At 46.4% G+C, this 25,564-nt stretch overlaps 1 protein-coding gene across 1 annotated transcript; it reads left to right on the forward strand.

Annotated features, from left to right (window-relative positions):
• Nucleotides 1–1,007: 1,007 nt before the first annotated feature.
• On the forward strand, nt 1,008–25,564 carry PSMB1 (proteasome subunit beta 1). The gene is made up of 6 exons (XM_030194638.1): nt 1,008–1,157; nt 7,190–7,297; nt 10,084–10,165; nt 11,155–11,284; nt 15,173–15,279; nt 25,252–25,564. The coding sequence occupies exons 1-6, from the start codon at nt 1,093–1,095 to the stop codon at nt 25,435–25,437; spliced, it is 678 nt and encodes a 225-aa protein (XP_030050498.1). The 5' UTR covers nt 1,008–1,092; the 3' UTR covers nt 25,438–25,564.

The raw sequence follows: 25,564 nt of genomic DNA on the forward strand, positions 1-25,564 counted from the left end.
CCCTCAAAATGACACACTGATTATTACGTTTTAGAACTAATTACTACTCTAACTGATAAAAGGTTATGCCATTCTGATGGTTCCTTTGTGTATGCTGCAGAAGCTTTTCAATAACTGAGATTACATAAAAATGCTAAGGATGCAGCAGCTGATATATTGTTTTGGGTACACTAATATGGTGGCTGCACGGGACAGCTGGCTTCAGCTTTTTCACATCATGCAGTTTCCTATCTTATTAAACCTCACCTCAGGTCCTTGGTTTAAATCAAGGAGGTTGATCTCCCACAGGGCATTGGAGACATTTACAGGTAGCACAAGAGTTGCTTCAGGCAGGGTTTGCTGGGTGCAAGGAGGTTTCATGACAACAGAGGGCATAACGTCAAACATTTGACGCCATCTCCCCCGCGCAGCCGCGGTGAGGTTTATGACTGCCTATGGGGGTTTTATTGGCGTTTTTTTTTTTTAATTTGGCAGTGTTTTTTTTATTTTTTTGAAAGCTTCCCATATGCAACCCAAAGTCAAAAGCTTTTTTTTTTTTATTTTTTACCACGAGTGGGGTCCTGGGGTATAAGCCATGCTCCGGTGCAGGTGCTCGCTCCGGAGCGTCAGACTTGTTTTTAGAGCCGGGGGAGACTCGATTTTTGTCCTAATTAGATTGTAAACTCTGTCGCAGGGACTGTCTCTTCATTCAAGTCTGCCGCTTCGGAGCGTCCTCGCCTCGACAGCGGCTCCCCCCCTCCCCCCTCCCCCCTCCGCGAGATTAAAAAACCAAACCAAACAAACAAAAAAAAGCTCGGGTTACATTTGGGAAGCTTTCAATACAGCTATCAAATTAAAAAGATAAACTCAAAAAATTTGCTATTGTTTTCATACAATATGGAGACAATCCCCACCCACTGGCTTCAGGCCCTAGAATGGGCCAGATAGGCTCATGCCGTCTCCTGTCATAAAAACCTCCGCGCGGCAGGGGGCGCTAGATGCCGCCCAGGGAGGGCAAAGGGCGCAGTCACTGTGGGGGGTTTTGAGCCGCCATATCAGTGAGACAGCATAGCAGTAGCGTACCGGTGTTGTTCATATCACTGGTAGAAGACTATGGAGTTGGAGGTGCAAGGAGAGCGCCGGGCGCAGCGCTTTAATCCCTACACTTTTAACGGCGGGTGAGAGATTGTGCGTCCGTTTCGGTTCACGGGAGTGAGGGGTTGTAGCAGTACTTGTCATAAAGAACATAAGGTTTGCGTGCCGGCTCGTCGAAAGGCCCATCTAGCCCGGTATCCGTATCCTGTAACTCTTCACTGTCACACAAGTACCTGTGGGGTCCCAAAGATTATATCCGGTCGCGTCGCCTTTCTCTGGGTAGTTAGGCGGTGACTTTCGAATTTGCGTCTACGTGTCTTAACAGTAGTTTCTAGAGTTTGTGGTCCAGGAACACGTTAGGCCAGGTGTGCCCCCCCCCCCCCCCCAGCCCCTTCCCTTTTGAGGGTTTGTCAAATGTACTGACTATGAATGTCTTTTTTTCTTCAACTGTACAAGAATAGTAATCTTAGCATATTGATCTGATCAAACTGTTTGATCAGATCAATATGCTAAGATTACTATTCTTGTCATCTTTTTTTTTTTTTTAACACCAATTGTATTTCTGTAACCTGAAATGGCGTTGCCATTACAGGTATTTGTAAGCCACATTGAGCCTGCAAATAGGTGGGAAAATGTGGGGTACAAGTGCAGTAAGTGTAGTATGAACGTTCTAGGACTCGGTTTAGCCCCAAGTTGCTCTTCCACTTTCACTTTCCCTTTTGTCTTGGACGAGCTGTTTTGTATACTGTTTTAGTTCCCTCGCATATTAAGTAGTGATGGCCAGTAAACAAGTTGATATATAGAGTCGAACACATTCTGTCAATAGTTTTTGTAGAGCAATGTTACATTTATTAAGGCTCAATGGAAAGCAAGTTGGTTCTGGAAAACTATTGCATGCAGCTTGGTCTTGTGGCAACTGAGGATCAATGTTGTAAGCAGTCTTATAGTGTATTTATTTATTTATTTATTGTTTGCATTTGTATCCCACATTTTCCCACCTCTTTGCGGGCTCAGTGTGGCTTACAATAAGATATGAATACAGAGAATACAGTTGATACAAATTGGTTATGGGTTACATTGTACAAGTTATGATAATCAAATTATCATTAGGAATATCACAATGGGACATCAACAGGGAGACTTTGGGAGGAGATAATAGGAAGTTTAAGGGTAGTGTTAAGACATTTAGGCACATGGTTTACCTATTCCTGTAAGTATATGTATGAGTAATGTGGAATTGGGGGGAATGAGAGATCTTGAGTGGATGTGTGATGCATTGATGTAAGTGAGTGTAGACTCTATGTGTTTTGGTTTTTTCCGTAGATTGACTCAAACAAGTGGGTCTTCAGTAATCTGCGGAAGGATGCTTGTTCGTGGATCGCTCTTAAGTTGCATGGCAGTGAGTTCCAAAGCTGCGTGCTCGTGTGAGAAAAGGTTGACGCGTGTAGCGTCTTGTATTTCACGCCCTTGAAAGTAGGGAAATGGAGGTTGAGGTATGTTCGGGAAGATCTCCTAGCATTTCTGGGTGGTAGGTCAATCAACTCGGACATGTAGGCTGGGGCTTCACCGTAGATGATCTTGTGGACTAGTGTGCATACCTTGAAGGTGATGCGTTCCTTCAGTGGAAGCCAGTGTAGTTTCTCTCGTAGTGGTGTTGCCCTTTCATATTTTGGTTTTCCGAAGATGAGTCTGGCTGCTGTGTTCTGGGCTGTTTGAAGTTTCCTCAGTGTTTGCTCTTTGCCGCCTGCGTATAATGAGTTGCAGTAATCCAGATGGCTGAGGACGAGGGATTGCACTAGGTTACGAAAGACGAATCTTGGGAAGAGTGGTCTTATCCTTTTCAGTTTCCACATGCAGTAGAACATCTTCTTAGTTGTGTTGTGTGCGTGGGTTTCCAGTGTTATGTGGCGGTCGATAGTGACTCCAAGGATTTTTAGCGTTTCTGAGATTGGAAGGTTTAGGTTTGGTGTGTTTATCGCGTTGAATTCGTTGGTGTTGTGTAGCAGTTTACTCTTGATTTGATTAACCCCCCCCCCCCCAACAAAATCATCTTATTTCCGCTGTAGTAAGAGTTTTAGCATGGGGAAATCAGCAGTAAAACTACTGCCTTACTGGTGGGCTTGCTAAAAGACAGATTCTAAATTGCGGCTGATGTAAAAAGCCATGCAGAATTTTAGCATGTTTTTTTTTCCTTTCAGTACAGAATAGTAAAGCTTTGTGAATGGGAACAGAAGGGCCATTTGAGGTGCAGTGCAGCTCTTCACCTTGGATACATTTTTCCAGCAGGCTTCCCTGGTGGCCAATTTTCTACCCTGTACCACCCATCCTGTATTCATTTTCCTGGGGGCCCTTGGTCACCCCAGCCCCACAAAAATTTCCCTGCTAGCTTAGTGGACCCCAACCCCAGATTCTCACCCATGCCATAAACCTGCAAACTTTTTCCTGATGGCCCAGAGGGCGCAGTAGGCCCCTTCATCGCTTCTTCCCCCCCCCCCTCAAAAAATCCCCCCCCTCAAAAAAAAAAACCACTTCCCCAGTTGACCCTTGGACCCTCCTACTCACCTTTTGGGGTTGGAGGGCAGGAGCGATATCAGGAAGAGTATGCTGCTGGATGCCTCCCTGGGACTAGGTAAGTATTATTGGTCAACAGGGTGTGCTACAGCATCGGAGGCTCTCAGGGGTGCCTCTGTGCCTGGGGTGCTTGGATCAGATAGCATGGGGGGGGGGGGGGGGTGAGGTTTTTTTTTTTTTTTTTGTTCTATCATTGCATGAATTGGTCCCCTGATTTGTTTGGCTCATTACTGACAGAAAAAGAGAGAGAAGAAAAACTCTTGATGCAGAAAATGGCTGCTTCCATAGCGTCCTTCCAGATTGGCACAGAGGGGTTATACACTCTGACCAGCAGATAGAGATTGAGAATCACCAATTTCTGAGATTGCCTCCCAGAAAGCCAGTTGTTCTGTCGTCAGCAGATGGTAGATGTAGTAAGCTGTGCTGTCCCAGTCTTTTAGTTGGCTATGTGTGCTGTTTTTTAGAAACTAAAATGGAGATCTAGCATAGAAGATTGAAATTGACAACAAAGAAGCTGGTTTTCTAGTCTCTCTCAGTGCTGATGGCTGGTTTGCACTGGATGAGGGTTGAGGTCCACAAGGACCTCTTTAGCCCTTGGGGTGCTACACCCAGGAGGCTGCCCCCCCCTTTCCCCAAACCCCTCAGGGTTTTCTGGTGTGTGCCTCGGCTGACCTCTGTCTTGCAGCAGACAGGCAACCTTGAGTACTGTGGGGGGTCTGCTCTTGTGAAGAAGGGGGGGAGCATAACTTTTTTTTTTTTTGCTTTTGTACCCCATATTTTCCCACCTATAAGCAGGCTCAATGTGGCTTACATAGTACCGTCAAAGTCGGTGGTTAACAAATACAAAGTTGTATAGTGATCGTATGAGGTATAAGTGGGGAGTCAGAATGGATGAAGATTGTGTGTTGTCCTGTTCGATCATAGTCATGCTGTGTTGGTAGGTGAAGAGGGTTACGTGGGGTCGTTGGGGCAGGCCTTTTTGAAGAGGTTGGTTTTTAGTGATTTCCTGAAGTTCAGGTGGTTGTAAATTGTTTTCATAGCTTTTGGGAGCCCATTCCATAGTTGTGCACTTATATAGGAGAAGCCGGCTGCATAAGTTGTTCTGTTTTTCAGACGCTGACAAAACTCTTCCTGACCCAGTGTTGGCTCTCTCTTCCCTCATGGTCCCAGGCACTTTTCCTTGGGCAGGTCGGTCCGTGTGCTTTGGCGCAGCTTCAATGGGGTTTTTGGTTTTTTTCAGTCGGATCTGTGCAGGGGCAGGTAGATGAGATGAGCTCCGAGAAGCTTCCATGTGTGCGAGCCAGGGGATCAATGGGTTTGGCTTGTGTACATTTTGTGCTGGCTGTGGGGATCAGTCTGCACTGCAAATGCCTGCCGCCTCTCAACCTTCCAAGCACCCAGAGGGGGGATTTAGGAGTGTTGTCTGGGTGGAGTGCTAGGGCTGTGGTCCCAATTTTGGTGGGAACTGCTGTCTCCATCTTAAATCAGCCGGCAGGAACTGAGCAGCCCCTACAGCTAAGCTTATGAGTCTGCCGAGGGCTTCTGATGTGGATACGTCATTGGGGCCTTCTGGGGTTGGCTTCACTTCCAAATTCATCTTGTCCATGAGCAAGGCCTGCCTCAGGTCTGCTGGTGCGCCTGAGGGATCTGTGGAGAAGCAGTACCGGGAGGCCATGTCTGCTGTTCTTCCTCCTTCCAAACATAGGCATAGGTCTTGGGAGGAGGAGGAGGACATGCTGGATGAGGCATTTCTGGTCTCTGAGGAGCTGGGGTGGACAGATGATGAGCTCTCGGTAGGAGAGGAACCCTGGATGGAGGAGGTTCTTCCCGGTGAGGATGTATCAGTTGTCTGCATTTTTTGTAGGGATTAGCTGCAGGAGCTTATCAGTCAGGTTTCTTCCATTTTAAAGTTTGAGGAGGATCCCTAGGGTGTGCCGCGCATGGTGGATCCACTGCTTAAGGGTGTGCGGAAGTCAGCGCAGTCCTTTCCAATGCATCAGGATATTAGGGAGGTGATCCAAGCTCAGTGGAATGCCTCTGACGTACTTTTTAGGATGATAATTTGTATCCCATTCTGGAGCAGGGCAGGAATTCTCTGCAGCCTTCGGTAGTTACATAGTAACTTAGTAGATGACGGCAGAAAAAGATCTGCATGGTCCATCCAGTCTGCTCAACAAGATAAACTCATATGTGCTACTTTTTGTTTATACCTTACCTTGATTTGTATCTGTCATTTTTAGGGCACAGACCGTATAAGTCTGCCCAGCACTATCCCTGCCTCCCAACCACCAGCCCCGCCTAGTGATGTTGGTTTTGGCCAAGAAAAATAAGGTTTCTGTGGACGGCAGGGGTCGGACTTGTGGGATCTGCAGGACTGTAGGATGGAAGCCATTCTCAAGCAGAATTTTGATGTGGTGGCCCTTGTGGTACAGTCGGTTGTCGTTGGGGGGGGGGGGGGGGGCTGGTGGCTCGCATTTCTTTTCGTTTGTTGGACAGGTTGACGGGTGATTTTGAATTGATAGAACAGGAAGTAACCACAATTGAGATGGGGGCCTAACACCTGTACTAAGGTATCATGAAGATGAGACAAACATTAGTAGGGGAACTGAGATTGAGATCAACATTTCATTGCCCACCATCCTGTGAAGTGTGCTTGATTCTCTTTCTCAGCTTGTAGCAGCTCTCGCACTTTACCCCATTCATCTTGTATTTCTAGCCCTTCTAAACAACCTTACTAATCTCCTCTCCTGCCAAAGACACTTGTTCCACTAACTCCAGGCCTGGTGCGCAGAGTTCAGCCCCCCCCCCCCCCCCCCACCTCGAGCTCTTGCATCTCAGCCCCTCCTTCCTGTGTCTAGAGAAGCTTTCCCCTTGGCTGGATCCACAGTCTGTTCACTAGAAGGGAGGGGGAAGCAGAAGAGAATTAGAAAAAGTTATAGCTCTGAAAAATATCCAGATACTCTCATTCTGGATTTGTGACAGTTAATTGACAAATTTGTAGGATGCAGCAAAAATGCAGACAGATGGCAGTTTTAGTCTCCTGAGTTCTCAACCTATCTGACAAGGCCCCCTCTAAACTTCTGGGCTCTAGGCACATGCCTAGTTTACCTATACCTTAATCGGCTCTGCCAGCTGTAATCTAGCAATAATACTCTGGGAAATACAACCGTGGCCATGGGATGTCGGCGTTTTACAATGCTCAGCCATGTCTGTCTTGAACTTGCATGCACATGAAGAGTTGGAGCACAAACAACTTTGGGCAGTGGTGGCATGGTGTTAATGGGCTGCATTGGAGGTAGTAATATCAGTAGTGTTTTTTAGAGAGCATGAATGATCCCAAGATAAACTATGTTACTGAGAAGGTACACCAAACTGTGGTAGCCCTCCGGGCACCAGCAGACGTAGGCCACATCAGATATGCTTATTAACTCATTAAGTACAGTGAGTATAAGCTCTTCACGTTGTAAAATGCATAAGATGTACAGCTAAACAGTATATTCCCTTAAAATACTATGAAACTTAATCAGTGAATTTGGTTTTCCAGTACTGTGTTGGCTCTTGCTGGAGAAGACTTTGCTATTGTTGCGTCTGACACAAGATTGAGTGAAGGCTATTCAATTCATAGCCGGGACACGCAAAAATGCTACAAATTGTAAGTTCAGTGAATGGCTGAGTAACTGTGTGTATATATAAAAGTGTACAGCTGTAGAGAGCCGTAAATGGATAACTGTATATATTGGCCCTTTTGAGACTTGTTTTGGAGCTCATTTCTCATTTTGTTTAAATAACTTACAAAAAGTGGGCCAGATCCAGGGTGCAATTTTTGTTTCTCTTTCAACTGGAGAAGTACTGGCAAGAAATAACTCGTATGTTATTGGACTCTTTAAATACAGCAATATATTAGTATTAGGTTTACTTTTACTGCAGGTAATCTCAATTAACATCTCTTTATATCCACAGGTTGTGACTCTGGTATTGGTTGCATGGGGGCGTTCAGTACCAGGTCCTTACTGATTTACTGGATGCTTCTATTCTCTCTACCTCCTGTTACACCTCATTCTTCTGGGTTATCAGGGTGGTGATGTAGTAGTAGTGATGCACTGAATGGCACGCCCACAGGTTTTGTTAAAATAAATACAGAACTGTGGGGGGGACACAGATTGTAATTTCAATTAGATAGGGTTTATTGGGCTTCAATGAGAGAGCGCGTCTGAAGGATCCAGCAAAATCAAGATAGAAATTACACTATCCTTATTTTGTAGCTTTTTCACTTGATTTGATGGAATTTTCACGTGTTTCAATAAACCCTGTCCACTATGGAGACTATATTTTTTTTTCCCAAAGAACCATATCACAAATTATCACATCTGAAATGTCAAGGCCTTCTAGATACTTCGAGCCCTCTGCAGTTGGCCTGATAAGCAGAGTCTTGTCTTGGTGGTCATGGTGCTATGCTAACCAATATAAAAATAGTTTGAGATATTAACCCAGCTGCTCTTGAGGTGCAACTTAAAAATTCATCCTATACCTTGCAAGATATCCCCAGAAAACAGAGCAAGCAAATATATAGGACCTGATTGAAGATTCTGATAAAATGCCTGGCAGGCACTTTACTTGCACAATTTTAGAATATGGATATAAAATATGCAGGGCTCCTATCCAGAGAAGTTCTTTTCATTGGGTCCATGCTCAGGTTTTCAGCAGCATTATCTGGATAATGGACCAGCTCGGTACTAAGAAGTCGAGTTACTCAAGGTAGTATGCAGTCGGCTAATCTGGTAACGATCCAGATAGTTAAGATAGCAAGAAGGCTGTCCTACCTTTTTTTTTATTTTTTTTTATACATTTTTATTTATAAGAATTTATAACGTACATTTCCAAGATAATAAACTCTTGTCACAAACTACAGAGCTCAAGATAGTAACATAGTAGATGACGGCGGAAAACGACCTGTACGGTCCATCCAGTCTGCCCAACAAGATAAACTCATATGTGCTACTTTTTGTGTATACCTTACCTTGATTTGTATCTGCCATTTTCAGGGCACAGACTGTAGAAGTCTGCTCAGCATTTGCCCTGCCTCCCACCACCGGCTGTGCCACCCAATCTCTGTTAAGTTTCTGAGGATCCATTCCTTCTCAAAAGGATTCCGTTATGTTTATCCCATGCATGTTTGAATTCCATTACCGTTTTCATCTCCACCACCTCCCGCGGGAGGGCATTCCAAGTATCCACCACTCTCTCCGTGAAAAAAACCCTTACATTTGTTTTTGTCTGACCCCCTTCAATCTCATTTCATGTCCTTTAGTTCTACCGCCTTCCCATCTCCGGAAAAGGTTCGTTTGCGGATTAATACCTTTCAAATATTTGAACATCTGTATCATATCACCCCTGTTTCTCCTTTCCTCCAGGGTACACATGTTCAGGTCCGCAAGTCTTTCCTCATACGTCTTGCCCAGGGTAACAAGGATAGTTCACTGTCCTGTTTTTTGCACCTTGTAATCTTGGGCAAGTCACTTTATAACCCTCTGTTGCCTCCAGTACAAACTTAGGGGGATCTTTTACAAAGCCACAGTAGCGTTTTTAGCTTGCAGTAGAAATTAACTGGCGGTAAATGCCGAGACAGCCATAGGAATATAATGGGCATCTCAGTCATTTACCTTCAGCTGATTTGTACCGCAAGCTAAAAACACTACCATAGCTTAGTAGAAGACCCCTCTTAGATTGTAAGTCCTCTGGGGATAGGAAAATATCTTCTATACCTGATTGTAGCCCCCCCCCCCCCCCCGAGCTAAAACTGAAAAAATGGTATGAGCTAAATCTAAAATACCATCCCTTCCCATCTCCATTCCTACTACTACTACTACTTAACATTTCTAGAGCGCTACTAGGATAACTACTGTCTCTAAGGATCTACATTCCTTGCCAGAATCTCTCCTAGCTCTCTAATATAAGGAAAAAGGGGAGGAGAAAAGCAATCCTTAAAAGAAAAAAAAAAAGTATAGAGCATTGTGAAACTTCTGTTCAGAAGTGCTGCATTATTAGCTTTTTGCACAAAGACTATATCATAGTGCTTTTGCTTATTTTGCTTTGTGGATTTTGTTTTTTCCATTTCTGAAGTTGCTGGAATCCTTTAACAAAAGACGTGCAGTTCTAAAATTGTGGAAGCAAGCTACCTTTTTTTGGTCTTAACTCTGTCTGAAAATTAAATATTGTGCTTAATTACTAACTAGAAAGGGATTGCAAGCTAGAAAATAAAGGGTCCTCCAAAGACAAAGGAAAAATCACCCACTTAGAAATGTGTTTTGTTCATAGTTAACTTTGAAGCAGTCCTTTAGAAATGCTGATTCTCTTTTGATCAGTTTTATTAAAAGCTTAGCTTTAAAGTTTCTTTAATGTTGATAAACATACATTCTTACAAACTTTTGCATCTTGCAGAACTGACAAAACTGTGATTGGATGCAGTGGCTTCCATGGCGATTGTCTTACGCTTACAAAAATTATTGAAGCCAGATTAAAGGTACCGTGCTTTAAATGTTGTCTTTTTGTCTATCTTTAAGTTTAATTAAAAATGACACACTGCAAGGGAACCTTAGTACCAAAATACTGGAAGAAAAATCAGGGTTAAGTTGCACAGTAAAACCATATAAACCTTGAAATTTGGGGAACATTTGGTATTTTGTGGTTTAACTTCCTTTTCTTAAGGCTCTGTTATGAAAGTACTTTCAGGTCTTATCAATTCATATCCATTGCTCCTATTCTAGCATGCTCAAAATTTACTTCATTAAAGAACACCTGTAAAGTAGCGATTTGGTTCTGACTCTGTATCTTCTTCACATTACTTCCTCGATCAGTCTGAGAGAATACACTCGGTTCAGCAGTACTGAGCAATCTTTTCATCCATTCAGCTCTTGCATTATCCTGTGAACAGTTTATTCCTCTGCATGGAGACATTTTACCCAAAAAGCTGGGGCAATCCTGAGCTTGGGAGGTAACCTACTTCATCGCTTGATTCAATTCCACTTGTTGGAGAAAAGCAGTTTCTTACCTGTAACAGGTGTTCATCAGATAGGATTAATCAGGCACACAGTCTAATCCACCTCCCTGAGAGGAGTCTGAGCTTTAAATTAACTATGCAGACTGAGGGAAAAACTGCAGATGCTCAGAACTTTGCACTAGTTTGATCCCAGTGATGTATTACTGGTTAATCCTGCTGTCTAGGGAGACGCTTGTCATAGATAACTAACACATTTCTTGGGGTTTTTTGTAAAGATGGGAGTTCTACTCACGCAATTGTCTGTGTTCCAGTCAGGTCCTTTGTCCATCCCACCTTCCCTAATAGCAACATGATGGAACTCGATATTAGACTTTTTCCTTGTACAGCTTCATACTTTAGCAGGAACAGTTCTCTGGCATTTGAAATAAATGGTATTGAAAAGTTGAGCTATTATTGTGTTATATATTGCATTGTATTTAAATGATTGGTTGTACATCATGCTTCAATTTCAGATGTATAAGCATTCGAATAACAAGACTATGACTACTGGGGCCATTGCAGCAATGTTGTCCACAATTCTGTATTCACGTCGCTTCTTTCCTTACTATGTGTATAACATCATTGGTGGACTTGACGAAGAAGGTAAGAAATAGTTTTTCTGACAAATTAAAATCAGACTTGTTGCATAGCAATGTGGGCCAACCAGCTATACCCCACTAGATGAGAAGCCTTTGAATATACCTATCCAAGAAAGATGGAAAGGACCTTTTGGAGTAAAATCATAACTGGAGTGGCTGAAACTGTTTCATGATTTCTCTTAGATTGCCTGTCATGTACAGAAACAGGGAGATCTCAGCCTAACCTTGTGGTAATAGTGGGAAATGCACCAAAAACCCCGAAGCATGCTTTGCAAAGCTCCTTGAAAATGTTCGAAATAATTCTGAGCCATGACCATTAGCATGGTTGTAATTCAGGATGAAACCGCTGAGTGTCCAGGCCTGCCATAGGCACAGCCTAAGAGTTACAAAGACTGAAATTTGATCCAGTGAGAAGGATTTTTATTTTAAAGGGCACAGAAAACCATATAGTGGAGGAGTGGCCTAGTGGTTAGGGTGGTGGACTTTGGTGCTGGGGAACTGAGAAACTGAGTTTGATTCCCACTTCAGGCACAGGCAGCTCCTTGTGACTCTGGGCAAGTCACTTAACCCTCCATTGCCCCATGTAAGCCACATTGAGCCTGCCATGAGTGGGAAAGCACAGGGTACAAATGTAACAAAAAAAAAATAAATATAGACATTTATTTATTTTACATTTGTACCTTGCACTTTCCCACTCATGGCAGGCTCAAAGTGGCTAAATGCTGTTATCAAGGCAATTCTCTGGATGGGACCAGAAATGGTACAGTCTGGTCAAAGAATTTTCAAATGATCTAACTTTCAAAATTGCCCTAGAATATAAAACTTTCCTTGTTGTAATATAATTATTGGGAATATCTGGATTTATATCAGTTTCAACAATGTAAAATGCACTACTACTAATCATTTCTATAGCGCTACTAGATATACACAGCACTGTACACATTATATGCAGGTACTTTCTCTGTCCCTAGGGGGCTCACAATCTACGTTTTATGTTTCAACATTTTTATTGAAGACATAACAGGAACATTCTTACAATCATTGATACCACATCTGCCAAGCAAAAACTATACAACAACCTGTTATTACTGTCTCCAAGAGTTTTTCTTTTCCCCCTTCCTCCCCAGTCCCACCCCTCCCCCCGTTTTTTATTGATACTTATGCTTTGTTATCATCTTAATGTGTTGAGGACCAAACTTCTTCCCCTATGAGACAAAGAATCTACATAAGCACCCCAAATTTTCATAAATGTTTTCTTTCTTTTTAGTGAATGTTTGGCTTCTTTAGCTTCCCACGTCATTAACTGGTGGACAAGGTTCCGCCAGTGCCAATAATCTGGCCCTATATCATTTGTCCAGTTTTGCAAGATACATTTCTTTGCCAGCAATGTTATTTTACGGAAAAATAAATTGTGCTCTGGTATTTGACCTTTAAATGATCCTGGTAAATTTAACAGCATCTGCACTGGTGTACCTGCTAACTTTCGACCTAATAGTTCTGATATATAGTGAGTTATTTTCCCCCAAAACCTTCTAATCTTCCAACAGCTCCAAAAACTATGGTAAAATGTGTTGTCTGTTCTCCCACATCTCGCACACAAGGGCGTCTGCAATCCCCCGAATTTTGCTAATTGTGCAGGTGACATGTATGCTTGATGTATAAAACGGAATGCACATTCCCTATATTGAGCTCCGCTGACCAATTTCGGTATCCCCTTCAGTTGCCTCTCAACATCCCATACCAATAACTTGACTCCTAAGTCCTTCTCCCAGCGCTCTTTTATCTTTTGAAGGTTTTTGGGTTTCTCATATGTCCACAGAGCTTTATGTATCCCTGAAATTGATGGCACTTCTTCAGAAATCTCTAGGAAAAAATTTCTTAGTTTCAATCCCTGTTTCTGTTCCAATCGGCCTTGATCTATTGACTGAATAAAATGTTGCAATCTAGGTTTTTTTTTGTTTTTGTACCTGGGACATTGGAGGGTTAAGTGACTTGCGCAGGTTACTATGATCAAAGCCCGCTGCACCTCCACTTTGTTCTTTATAATAGTTTCTACCATTTTGCCTGGCACTGATGTTGGGTTTACCAGTCTGTAGTTTCTTAGATTGCCCTAGAGCCCTTTTTAAAAATTAGCATTATAATGGCCACCTTCCAATCTTCAGGTACCATGAATGCTTTTAACAGGTTATAGATTACCAGCCGTTTCTGGTCCAGGTGATGTCCTGCTCTTTAACTTGTCAATATGGCTTATAGCTGCCAGGTTTGCTGTGACTTGTTTCAATTCCTCCATACTGTCATCCTTAAATATAATTTCTGGCACATCCTCCTGAGTAATAAAGACTGAAGCAAATAATGCATTTAGTGTCTCCGCTATGGCCTTGTCCTCACTGAGTGCTCCTTCTACTCCTTGATGATCTGACTCCCTCACAGGCTTCTAATGTACTTGAAAAATTTGTACTATGAGTTTCTTTTGCCTCTGGCAAGCTCCTTTTCAAATTCTGTTTTAGCTACCTTCAATGCTTTACATCTGCTTGTGCTGCTTCCTGTTTTCTTCATTGGGCTCGCTTTCCATTTTTTGAAAGATGTTCTCATTCTCTTCTGCAGCCCTCTGCCACTCTTGAGCCTTATGGCAGTCGTGTCCTGTGGCTCAAAGCAGCAGTTGGGTTCCAGGAGGCAGAGGAGGACAGGGCAAGGTCAGGGCAAGGTACAGCTACTGCTGTCAATCAATTGGAGGGATGTGTGCAAGAGGTGTTGGGCTGTGTGTAATAGTGGCTATGGGGGTTGTGTGAAACTTGGTATGGATTGTATAATCTGGGCTTGGGAGGGTTGTGAGAAGCAAGGCTTGGGGTGTTAGTGTATATGTGGAAAGGAGGCTAGAGGGAATAGGCTGTGTGTGAAAGAATTAAGCAGAAAATGCATGGTGTATATGGGAAGAGGAAAGGAGAGAGGGTTAGAGTAAAAGGGGGGGAGATAGAGTAAAGACCTTTGGGATGGGGGAAGGAGAAGGACATGAGTGAATAGTACTGAAGGCAAGCGAGGGATGCCTCTTCTCTTCCTCCCAGATCTTCCCCCTTCTCTCTCAACAGCTCGGCTCTCAAAGCTCCTGTTCCTTTTCTTCTTCCCCAATAGTATCTAAAATCCACACCTATAAAACTTCCAGAAAAACTCTAAACAAAAGCAAGGTTGTGGCAGCCAATTTTACTGTGGAGATGGCATGGGCTTGAGCAAGTGGGCATCACTCTTTTTCCCTAGTGCACCACTAGACCACCAGGGCGCTAAAGTAGGCTCGGGGGAACGGAACGGAGGAGGAAGTAAATGGGAGCTGTACCTGTTTGGATGGAGGGAGTGAGGAAGTGGAATATCTGCCAGCTTGGGAGGATGGGGGCCAGGCAAGGGGATGGGATTTGATATACCGTCTGGGTACAAAGTGGTTTAGATATTTATATACAGGTCCTTATTTTATATGTGGGGCAATGGAGGGTTAAGGGACTTTCCCAGAGTCACAAAGAGCTGCAGTGGGAATAAAACCCAGGTTCTCAGGCTGCAGCACTAACCGTTAGGCTACTCCACTCCACAGGAGTGGGAGGGAGTAGGTCTTTGAATATAAACCAAGGTTCAGTTTTTGATGCCCCCTTTTTTTGGCCAAAAAAATCTTGATTTATATTGTAATACAAATTTGCCACAATTTCTGCAAAACTTTAGAAACTTGCTGCAGGATTTTCTAGTTTAACTTTCAATTCATCTATATTGCATGTTGGGAGAGCATCTGGCAAGGACACTGCAGATTGAATTAGTGTTCTGAAAATGTAGCCACCTCATTGTTGAACTAAAACTGATGTCTTAATCTAATCATGGTGTACTTTTGACTTGTAGCATGCTCTTTTCTTCATAGGGAAGGGGGCTGTCTACAGCTTTGATTCAATTGGATCATATCAGAGGGATACATATAAAGCTGGTGGGTCTGCCAGCTCTATGCTGCAGCCGCTGCTTGACAACCAAGTAAGAGATTTGTTGTTAGTATAATTTTATATCTGTATTAAATTGTGATTGCATGCTGTTCATAACTTAAGAGCCTGAATCCAGCAACACAACGAAACCAAATCCCGTAACAAACACTATATAACTCTTCTTCCCAGTGACTCTTCTAATGTATCTGTAACACATGAACCTCTTTGACAATAATTTCACGTTGTATATGTTTATCATTGAAGGCAACTAACGCCTCACAGTACTATGTAAGCCACATTGAGCCTGCAAATAGGTGGGAAAATGTGGGGTACAAATGTAATAAATAAATAAAGCTATTCCTTGTCATCAAGCAGATGAAGCCATTACGTATGGGTTATGTCCATCAACCAGCAGGGGAGAGAGAGAGCACTCAAACTTTCACAGTGCCCTCTTGGCCAGCTAGCTCCACTGCCTCTTCAGTATTCTCTATCTCCCTTAGCAGGGTGGCTGCAGCTTGTTCGAGCTCCAGAAAAATCTGCCGGGAGGTGGTTCCTGGCTTGCCAGTTGTTAACTGGGGTGTTGGAGGCTATAGCAGCTTCACTTTAAAGGCATATAGGTTAGCCCTTTCCCTGCCTTACCCATACCTCTGTGGATGTGGACATATTGCCTTGCTTTCCCTGTCCTTACCCACCAACAGTGGATGCAGGCATATAGGTTTGCCCTTTCCCTGCCTTTCCCACTCATCTGAGCCTCCGGAGTCTTCAATACCTCTGCTTTCCTCACAGCTTAAAAAAAAAAAAAAAAAGTTGCGTCGCGTTTTTAAACGCAGAGACGCTGGAACAGAGGTTTTTGACCTGATTTTCAGCAGGATCGTAGTTGTACACTAGATCCTTTGAGGTAAGAGTGTTTTCCAACTCCTCCGGGGTGGGCCCGCGATCGGGGCGATTTTGCCATTTTGGATTTTACCGCTGTTTTTCGGCGATGGCTGCGGACAATGTAAAGCGCTGTTCCACTTGTGGCAAGCGCAAATCAGCAGCAGGGCTCTGTAAATCGTGCTGTATTGGCGTAGGAGCCGGCCCGAGCATGGCGAGCGATGTTTCTTCCCTCTCTGAGCTGGCAGCGGGTGCCATTTTGCTTACACCGCATGGCGCGTCCTCCGTGGACACGGAGAGACCTGAGCCGGGTGGGGCACCTCGAGATGAGGTTATTTCAGGAGTGGCTAGCACCGGACAGGATTTGGGTGCCCAGGGTGAGATTTTCTCCCCGGATTTTGTGCTTTTGCTGCATAAAGCATACATGATGAAAGAGCCCTTCCTCAAGGGTCGCCTGAGGCTCCTCTGATTGCCCCCCCCCGATGGATTCTGGCCTGGGACTGCCCAGTGAGGCTTTTTTCCCGGATGCTTGGCCTAAAGATAAGCGCAGAAGGGTTAATTCCCCTTCAGATTGTGGTGCACCTTCCCCCCCCCCCCCCCCCCCCCCCCCCCCCCCCCCCCCGTGGTCGGGGTGTGAGGATTCGGAGAACTCTGACAGACGTTCTTGGTCTGAGGAACCAGAGTCAGGTGCGGATTTACCACAGGATCTGGATGATCCCTCCGCGGTGAGGATTTTCCACCGTGATGAGCTGCCAGCGCTTTTTTCAGATACCCTGCAGGCCCTCTCGATTGAAGATCCTGACAGTGGCATGGCCTCCTCAGGTAATCCCAGGATGGCTAGTACCAAGAAAGCTGCTCGGGCCTTCCCTTTGAATGACTCCATCCTAGAGCTTGTTTCGGCTCAGTGGGCTGACCCCGAGGGACCTTTGAGAGTTTCCAGGGCTATGGGGCAGTTATACCCTCTGCATGAGGGACATATGGCTCGTTTTCAAATGCCTACAGTGGATGCCCTAGTCACTGCGGTGACAAAGAGAACTACCCTCCCTGTTGAAGGAGGTGTTGCCCTGAAGGATGTTCAAGACCGTAGGCTGGAAACAGCGTTGAAACGGTTCTTTGAAATTGCAGGTCTCACTGTTCGGGCGTCTGCATGCAGCTGTTATGCTGTGAGAGCCTGCCTAGCTTGGCTGCAACAGGCAGTGGCTCAGCCCGGAGATGGAGCAGAGCCATTCTTGGATGTGGCTCCGCGGATGGAGGTGGCCTTGTCCTTTCTGGCTGATGCCCTTTATGACCTTGTCAGAGCTTCGGCTAAACAAATGGCAGTAGCAGTGGCGGCTCGCCGTTGTCTGTGGCTACGACACTGGGCAGCGGACATGGCCTCTAAGCAAAGGTTGGTGAAGTTGCCTTTTCAAGGACTTCTCCTATTTGGTGAGGAGTTAGAGAAAATTGTGAAAGGCCTGGGTGATCCAAAACCCCAGTGCTTGCCCGAAGATAGGCAGAGGCCTTCCTCTAAGGGCCAGGCGGTCCACTCCTCGTACAGACCTCGCTTCCGTGAAGCTAGAAGGTACCGCCCGGGGCGTTCGGCTGGGTTCACTTCACGTGCCCGTGGTCAGCAGAGGAACTCCTTTCGCTCGGACAAGCGTTCCGCAGCCGGTGGCTCAAGACCAGGAGTTCAGGGGCGACCCTCTCAATGATGGTGCGCCGGCCCTCTCCTCGATGCCTGTCATCGGAGGACGGCTTTCCCTCTTTGTCGAGGAGTGGGCCAAGATTTCCTCAGATCAGTGGGTTCTGGACCTGATCAGAGATGGATACAGAATAGAATTCAACGCCCCAGTAAGAGACGTGTTTGTGGAGTCCCGAAGCGGTTCTGCCGTCAAACGGGCGGCGGTGGCGGAGACTTTACAAGGTCTGATTCAGTTAGGGGCAGTGACCCCGGTGCCTCCCGCTGAGCAAGGCTGCGGCCGATACTCCATCTACTTTGTGGTGCCGCGAAAAGGTGGGTCCTTTCGCCCTATTCTGGACTTAAAAGAAGTGAACAAGTCCCTGAGAGTGCGGCATTTCCACATGGAATCCCTGCGCTCCGTCATTGCGGCGGTTCAGCCAGGAGAGTTTCTCACGTCTCTAGACCTGAAAGAAGCTTACTTGCACATACCGATTTGTCCCCCGCACCAGAAGTTTCTGAGGTTTGCGGTGTTGGGAAAACATTTCCAGTTCAGGGCCTTGCCTTTTGGCCTCGCCACAGCTCCCCGAACCTTTTCGAAGGTAATGGTGGTAGTAGCTGCTTTTCTCAGGCGAGAAGGTATCAGGGTTCACCCGTACCTAGACGATTGGCTCATCAGAGCAGACTCTGCAACAGAGAGCTTACAAGCTACAGCCAGAGTGGTCTCAGTACTGCAATCTCTAGGCTGGGTCGTCAATATGGCCAAAAGTCACCTGTCCCCTTCACAATCTCTAGAGTTTTTGGGGGCCAGGTTCGACACAGTCTCGGGCTATGTGTTCCTACCCGAGCGAAGGCGGTGCAAGCTTCAGAATCAGGTCCGTCTGCTCCTGAGGATGCCCCGCCCGCGAGCTTGGGACATTGTCCAGCTGCTGGGATCGATGACAGCAACGATGGAAGTGGTACCCTGGGCGAGAGCGCACCTGAGACCTCTACAGTATTCCCTACTCCGGAAATGGTCTCCTATTTCTCAGGATTACCAATGCAGACTTACTTGGCTCCCTGCGGCCCGTCTCAGCATGGAGTGGTGGCTCTCGGACAGCATGCTGCGGCGAGGAATGCCGCTGACTCTCCCCATTTGGTGCCTAGTGGTAACAGATGCCAGCCTGAAGGGCTGGGGCGCACACTGCAAGGGGAAGCATGCCCAGGGTCTATGGACACCCGAGGAGTCGGAGTGGTCCATCAACCGCCTAGAGTTGAAAGCGGTGTTTCAGGCGCTTCTGGCCTTTCAAGTGACCCTGGAAGGATTGGCTGTCAGAGTGATGTCGGACAACACGACAACGGTGGCCTATATAAATCGACAAGGCGGAACAAGGTGCAGAGCACTAGCCGCGCAGGCCGAACTGATTTGCCACTGGGCCGAGCTGCATCTTCAGTGTCTGTCGGCAGCTCATATTGCAGGTCAGAGCAATGTGCAGGCCGATTATCTGAGCAGGCATCAGATCGATCCAGCAGAATGGAATCTGGCAGACGAAGTATTCCTGCAGATCTGTGCCAAATGGGGCAAGCCCGTGATGGATCTAATGGCGACAAGTGCCAATACCAAAGTCCCGTGCTTCTTCAGCAGACGGAGAGATCCTCGCTCGGTGGGGTTGGATGCCTTGGCTCAACCCTGGCCTCCGGGTCTACTTTATGTGTTTCCCCCATGGCCCTTGATAGGGCACCTGCTCTTGCGGATTCGGCTGCACCCAGGAGAAGTGGTCCTCATCGCCCCGGATTGGCCAAGGAGACCTTGGTATGCAGACCTCCGACAGATGCTCCTGGAGGCTCCTCTGCCGTTACCTCTGGTACCGAACCTGTTGACTCAGGGACCGGTAGCCATGGAGGACGCCGGCCGCTTTGGTCTTACGGCATGGCTATTGAGAGGGCGCAATTGAGGGATAAAGGTTATTCCAATAAAGTTATTTCCACTCTCCTGCAAGCCTGCAAGCGGTCCACTTCCATGGCTTATGCCAGGATTTGGTGCCTGTTTGAGTCTTGGTGTGCTTCCAGAGCCATTGTTCCAATGCGGGCTCCTGTCTCGCCGATTCTGGGCTTTTTGCAGGAAGGTGTACAAAAAAGCTTGGCCTGTAATTCCCTGCGGGTGCAGGTGGCAGCGTTGGCTTCCCTTCGTGGTAAGGTGGAAGGCGTGTCTTTGGCTGCTCACCCAGATGTGGCACGGTTTCTTAGAGGGGTGCTTCGGCTCCGACCTCCAGTGCGAGCACCCTGTCCAGCTTGGAACCTGGGGCTAGTTTTGAAAACCCTGCAGGCATCTCCTTTTGAGCCGCTTCGGCGTGCATCGGAGAAAGACTTGACACTGAAGGCCGTTCTTCTGGTGGCCATTACCTCGGCGAGACGGGTGTCAGAGCTCCAGGCGCTGTCCTGTAGAGACCCATTTCTGCAATTTTCAGAGTCCGGAGTCACGGTTCGGACCGTGCCTTCCTTTATGCCTAAGGTGGTTTTAGCCTTTCACTTAAACCAGCCTATTTTCTTGCCCTCTTTTTCAGAGGAAGAGTTTCCAGAATCTTTTGGGCAGCTGCACCTTTTGGATGTGCGCAGGACTCTGCTGCAGTATCTGCGAGTTACTAACTCTTTCAGGTCTTCTGATCATCTGTTTTGCTATCCGGTTCTCGCAGAGGGTCTCCAGCGTCTAAAGCCACTATTGCCCGCTGGCTCAAAGAAACTATCTTTTCAGCTTATCTGCTGGCCGGCAGGGTTCCGCCTGTAGCCTTTAAGGCACATTCTACTAGAGCGATTTCTTCCTCTTGGGCTGAAACTGGAGCACTCTCTCTTCAAGAGATATGCAGTGCAGCAACATGGCTTCTAGCTCTCCTTTGCCCGACATTACAGGCTGGATGTGGCTGCCAGGAGGGATGCGTGTTTTGGTGCACAAGTGCTAGCGCGTGGTGTGGCTTGTTCCCGCCCTATCTAGGGATTGCTTTGTTACATCCCATACGTAATGGCTTCATCTGCTTGATGACAAGGAAGGGAAAATTAGGTTCTTACCTTGGTAATTTTCTTTCCTTTAGTCATAGCAGATGAAGCCATGAGCCCTCCCTGTATGATTGTCTGTATGCTGTGAATCTGTTTTTCAGGTTCTGTTCTAATTTCCTGAAGTTCCTTCCTTGGGAGAAAGTTGGAAAACAATCTTCAGGATTCATGTTCAGTTTAAATTTAGGAGGATGTGTTCATTCCCTCCAGCATGTTTTTTTTGGAGAATGTGTTGATTCTCTCCAGGAGGCGCGTGTGTTCCCCTCCAGTTCTATAAATAGGAGGATGAGTTCATTCCCTCCAGTGTGTTGGGAGGATGTGTGATTCCCTCCAGGAGGCGCGTGTGTTCCCCTCCACTTATACAATAAGGAGGATGAGTTTATTCCCTCCAGGAGGATGTGCATTCCCTCCTTTATGAGTTCACCTCAATGGGTGGCGGTAAGTGCTCCCCACGCTGTGTTATCGCATGGCCATTATTTTTTTTTTTTTTTGGGGGGGGGGGGGGGGGGGGCTTTTTTACCTGCTATGGTACAAAGGGCCCTGGCGCACGGGGAAAATGGCTGCTACTGCAGGGCCCTTTTTTTTTCCCCCCCGCAACTTAGTAAAAGGACCCTTTTATTACTAAACAGAGCAAATTTCAATGAGCAGGATCATTTAGAAGATCTCGGTGCTGTTATATTGTAGCTCTTTCTTCAAGTTCTCCCATAATGCTATCATTGGTCCAAAGGAAAAAGTGCCACCATGCTCAGTTGTTTTTAAGAGCACTGGATTTTTATGTATTTAACTTAAACTGTAGCTATTTTTCAAATACAGATGTCAGCACAGAGGGCTTATTGCTCACTACACTTTACCCCTGGGTAAAAGTCCAAGCATAAATGTAGTCTGCAATGCATTCCACAGGCTGCCAATTCAACCAAGCAGCTGGTTCAGTATAGTAAACAGCCTACTGCAACCGTCACAACAGAACCAGCCTGCCCAGTCTAAACTGAAGTGCAATGATTTTGCTGCATACTTTGCCAACAAAATTAAAAGTCTCCACCAGGATTTACAGGCAATCCCACCCAGTCAACCAGGAGTGCACAAACTCGCCCCCTCCTAACAGACAGATGGAACACTTTTAACCTGACAGAAGAGAGCCTTGACAAAATCCTAAGAGACCTTTGACCAATTACCTGCTCCCTCGATCCTTGCCCATCAAAGATAGTGCAGCAGGCAAATATGAGCCTTATAGAAGGCGCCACAAAAAATGTGAACAACTCTTTCTAATGGGCAACTACTTCTAATGGGCAGCTACTAACAGCATTAAAAAGATGAGTGGTTCGCCCTCTGCTGAAGAAAAACAACCTTGAAAGTTACAGGCCAGTATCCAACATCCCGTTTCTAGGGAAACTCATAGAACAAACTGTCTGTGTTCAACTTAATGATTGGCTAGATCCATGTCAATCTGGATTCAGACCCGGTTATGGAACAGAAACTGTCCTCGTATCCCTGCTAGATGATCTTCACAGAAACTGAGACAAGGGATTTGCCTCGATGTTAGTTCTGCTAGATTTCTCAGCAGCTTTTGACACTGGATTATGATATCTTGCTAGCATGACTGACAGAAACAGGTATCAATGGAACAGTGCTTGCCTGGTTCAGATCCTATCAGAGGCAGCAATCCATAACGTTTGGCAGCAACTCATCACCACCATGGACACTGACCTGCGGGGTACCACAAGGATCGATACTATCACCTATTCTGTTCAGTATCTACCTCAAGCCACTAGCCAAGCTGATTCGGTCAATGGACGCTCAGTTCTTCATCTGTTCGGATGATGTGCAGCTACTCATACCCATTGAACCTGACTTACTTACAGCCTTGAATAAACTGATTAAATGTCTAACATCAATTCAAGAATGGGCTAAACACAACAAACTTTGCCTGAACCCAAGTAAAACTGAGCTTTTCTGGGTCCCTAACACAAGTGGATACATACCTGACATCAAAATCCCTTTTGGTAGGGTTACCATATGGCTGTAGAAAAAGGAGGACAGATTGAGCCAGACTGGGTTTTACTTCCATTGATTTCAATAGAAGCAAAACCTGGACTGGATCAGTCCTCCCTTTTGTGGTGCCATATCCACCCCTGAAATCACAAGTCAGGAACCTTGACATACAGTTAGATTCAACAATTACTCTGATTCCCCAAATCCAAGCAACCTTCAAGAGCTGCTTCTACTATTTGTGACAGCTACGCTGCCTCTCTCCCTACACTGAGAAGGTAAATCTTATCCCAGTTGTGCATGCCATGGTAACATCAAGACTGGATTACTGCAATGCACTATACAGTGGTCTGACTACAAAGGACTTGCACCAGCTCTAGTTGATTCAGAATGCAGCAGCAAGACTCATAGAAGGTTGCAAGCGATGTGACCACATCACACCATTTTTGCAAAACCCTCATTGGCTACCAGTACAATACAGGGCTAAATTTAAAACTCTGTCTGATCTTCAAGGCCCTGAAAGGAAATGGCCCTGAGTACATGAATAGGATGATCCTCTACACACCTCCAAGGAGACTAAGGTCCTCCCAAGGACTTTCACTAACCACACCCTCTCCAGAAGACATTACACGGTGTGTTACCCGCAAGCGAGCCTTCTCTGCAGTAGCCCCAAACACTGGAATGCATTGCCTGAAAGGCTCTGCTTAACACAAAACTATCTCTACGTCAGGAAGCAGGTGAAAGCTTGGCTTTTCAACCAGACCTTTAATGGAAGAAGTAACTAACTTGTTAGTCTCACTCACACACGAGTGACGTGGGCTGCACATACTGCAGTGGGACATGTTTATCCACCGTCTCTGACCTTATGTACAACTTCTTCAAATCAGTCACTTTACTTTCTAACTCTTCCTACTTTCTTGCCCATCTACATGTTACAACTTTGCCTTACCCTTCACTATCAATTATGTTCTATTACGTATTATGTTGACATTGCAAGTAGTATACCATGCCATACTTTGTATTGTTGAATATTTTTACTGCTATAACTCATGTTTTGATCTATTCTTACTGTACACGCCTTGTATGAATTCCTTCAAAAAGGCGGTAAATAAATCCAAACAAGCATTTATTGCACCTAAAATTTAGGTGCTTTCTGTATAGAACTAGCCTTTGAGCCCGTAAAAACGGGCTATTATAGGAAGGGGGGGTTGAAAGGGCCGCCCCCGCCGCTGAGTTTGCCGCTGCCCCTCCCCCTCTGAATTTGCGCCCCCCCCCCCCCCCCCCCCCGAGCCATCACCACCCACCTTCCACCCGGCTGGGCCCGCGCTCCGCTATTGAAACAGCGAGGGTCCGGGAACGCAGCACTGAGCTCTGCTGAGCTGCCGACGTCGGCCTTCGTTCTTCTTCTCTGCCTGTCCCGCCCTTGTGTGACATAACGTCGTCGAGGGCGGGACAGAGGCAGAGAAGAAGAAGGAAGGGCGGTGTCGGCAGCTCAGCAGAGCTCAGTGCTGCGTTCCCGGACCCTCGTTGTTTCACTAGTGGAGCGAGGGCCCGACCGGGTAGAAGGTGGGTGGCGGCGGCGACTCGGGTGGAGGGAGCGTTAGACGGCGGTGTCCCTCCCTCAGAAATGCGCAGTACAGACCCTCTCTGTTCCGCCCCCCCCCCCCCGTCAGCACGTATTGACGCTGGGGCGGGGCAGAGAAGGTCTCTACTGCGCATTTGCGAGTGAGTACGACACTCGCCTTTTATATATCTTGATGACTAGCCGTTGAGCCTGTTAAAACAGGCTACTATTGGAATGGGGGTTTTCCAAGGCCCCCCCCCCCTGAGGTCACCTTTGCCCCACCCTCCCACCCCCCCCGAGGTCGCCGCTACCGGTACCCCTCCCCCGGATTCGCCGCCACCCCTCCACCCGGCCCGGGCCCTCTGTTCGCTATTAATTCAACTTACATCGCTGCAGCATGCAGATCAGCTGAGCTCCCGTTGGCCTGGCCTTCCTTCTCTGCCTGTGTCTCGCCCTCATGTGACGTACCGTCGGCGAGGGCGGGACACAGGCAGGGAAGGAAGGCCAACCGGAGCTCAGCTGATCTGCATGCTGTGGAAATAATTGCGATCAGAGGGCCTGGGCCGGGTGGAGGGGTGGCGGTGGCGACTCGGGGGTGGGGGGGGGTGGGGGTACTGGTAGCGGTGACCTCGGGGGGGGGGGGCGCAGTTTCCCTCTCTGTCCCACCCCCATCATCACTTATTGACGCGGGGGCGGGACAGAGAGGGAAGTCTCTACTGCGCATTTGCGAGTGAGTCGGTCACTCACCGTTTATGTTTGATAGGCTCCATATAGGTGCTTTCTATAGAATGACCCTCATAGTGCTCAGTCATAAGTCACTGTTGTAGCCATGAGATTATACCTCCTATTTATTCTGTCTCCTGCCCTTTTAGAAGTGTTGTGCATAAAAGTTTTTTTTTTTCCCCCTCTCTTTTTAGATTGGTTACAAGAATATGCAGAATGCGGAACATTTGCCTTTGACCATGGTGAAGGCTATTCAGTTGATCAAAGATGTTTTCATCTCTGCAGCTGAGCGGGATGTGTACACTGGTGATGCGCTTAAAATTTGCATTGTCACTAAGGATGGCATGAAGGAGGAGACCATCCCACTAAGAAAAGACTAGCTAATCGCCTTAATCCATTCAATGTCTAGAAAGTGTGATCTCTAGTTCTTCAGGGGACTTTGATGTGTGTATCCATTTTTGTCTTCTAAGTTTGTCTGTTATAACAATAAAAATAATTTTGGTATAA

Source organism: Microcaecilia unicolor, chromosome 3 (genome assembly GCF_901765095.1).
Source record: "Microcaecilia unicolor chromosome 3, aMicUni1.1, whole genome shotgun sequence".
In the NCBI taxonomy this organism is placed as follows: Eukaryota; Metazoa; Chordata; class Amphibia; order Gymnophiona; family Siphonopidae; genus Microcaecilia; species Microcaecilia unicolor.

Coding starts and splice junctions, on each gene's coding strand:
- PSMB1 (XM_030194638.1), top strand. CDS start 1,093: ATGGAGTTGGAGGTGCAAGGAGAGCGCCGGGCGCAGCGCTTTAATCCC. Junction 1,158..7,189: donor CCCTACACTTTTAACGGCGG/GTGAGAGATTGT, acceptor TTGGTTTTCCAG/TACTGTGTTGGCTCTTGCTG. Junction 10,166..11,154: donor TTATTGAAGCCAGATTAAAG/GTACCGTGCTTT, acceptor CTTCAATTTCAG/ATGTATAAGCATTCGAATAA.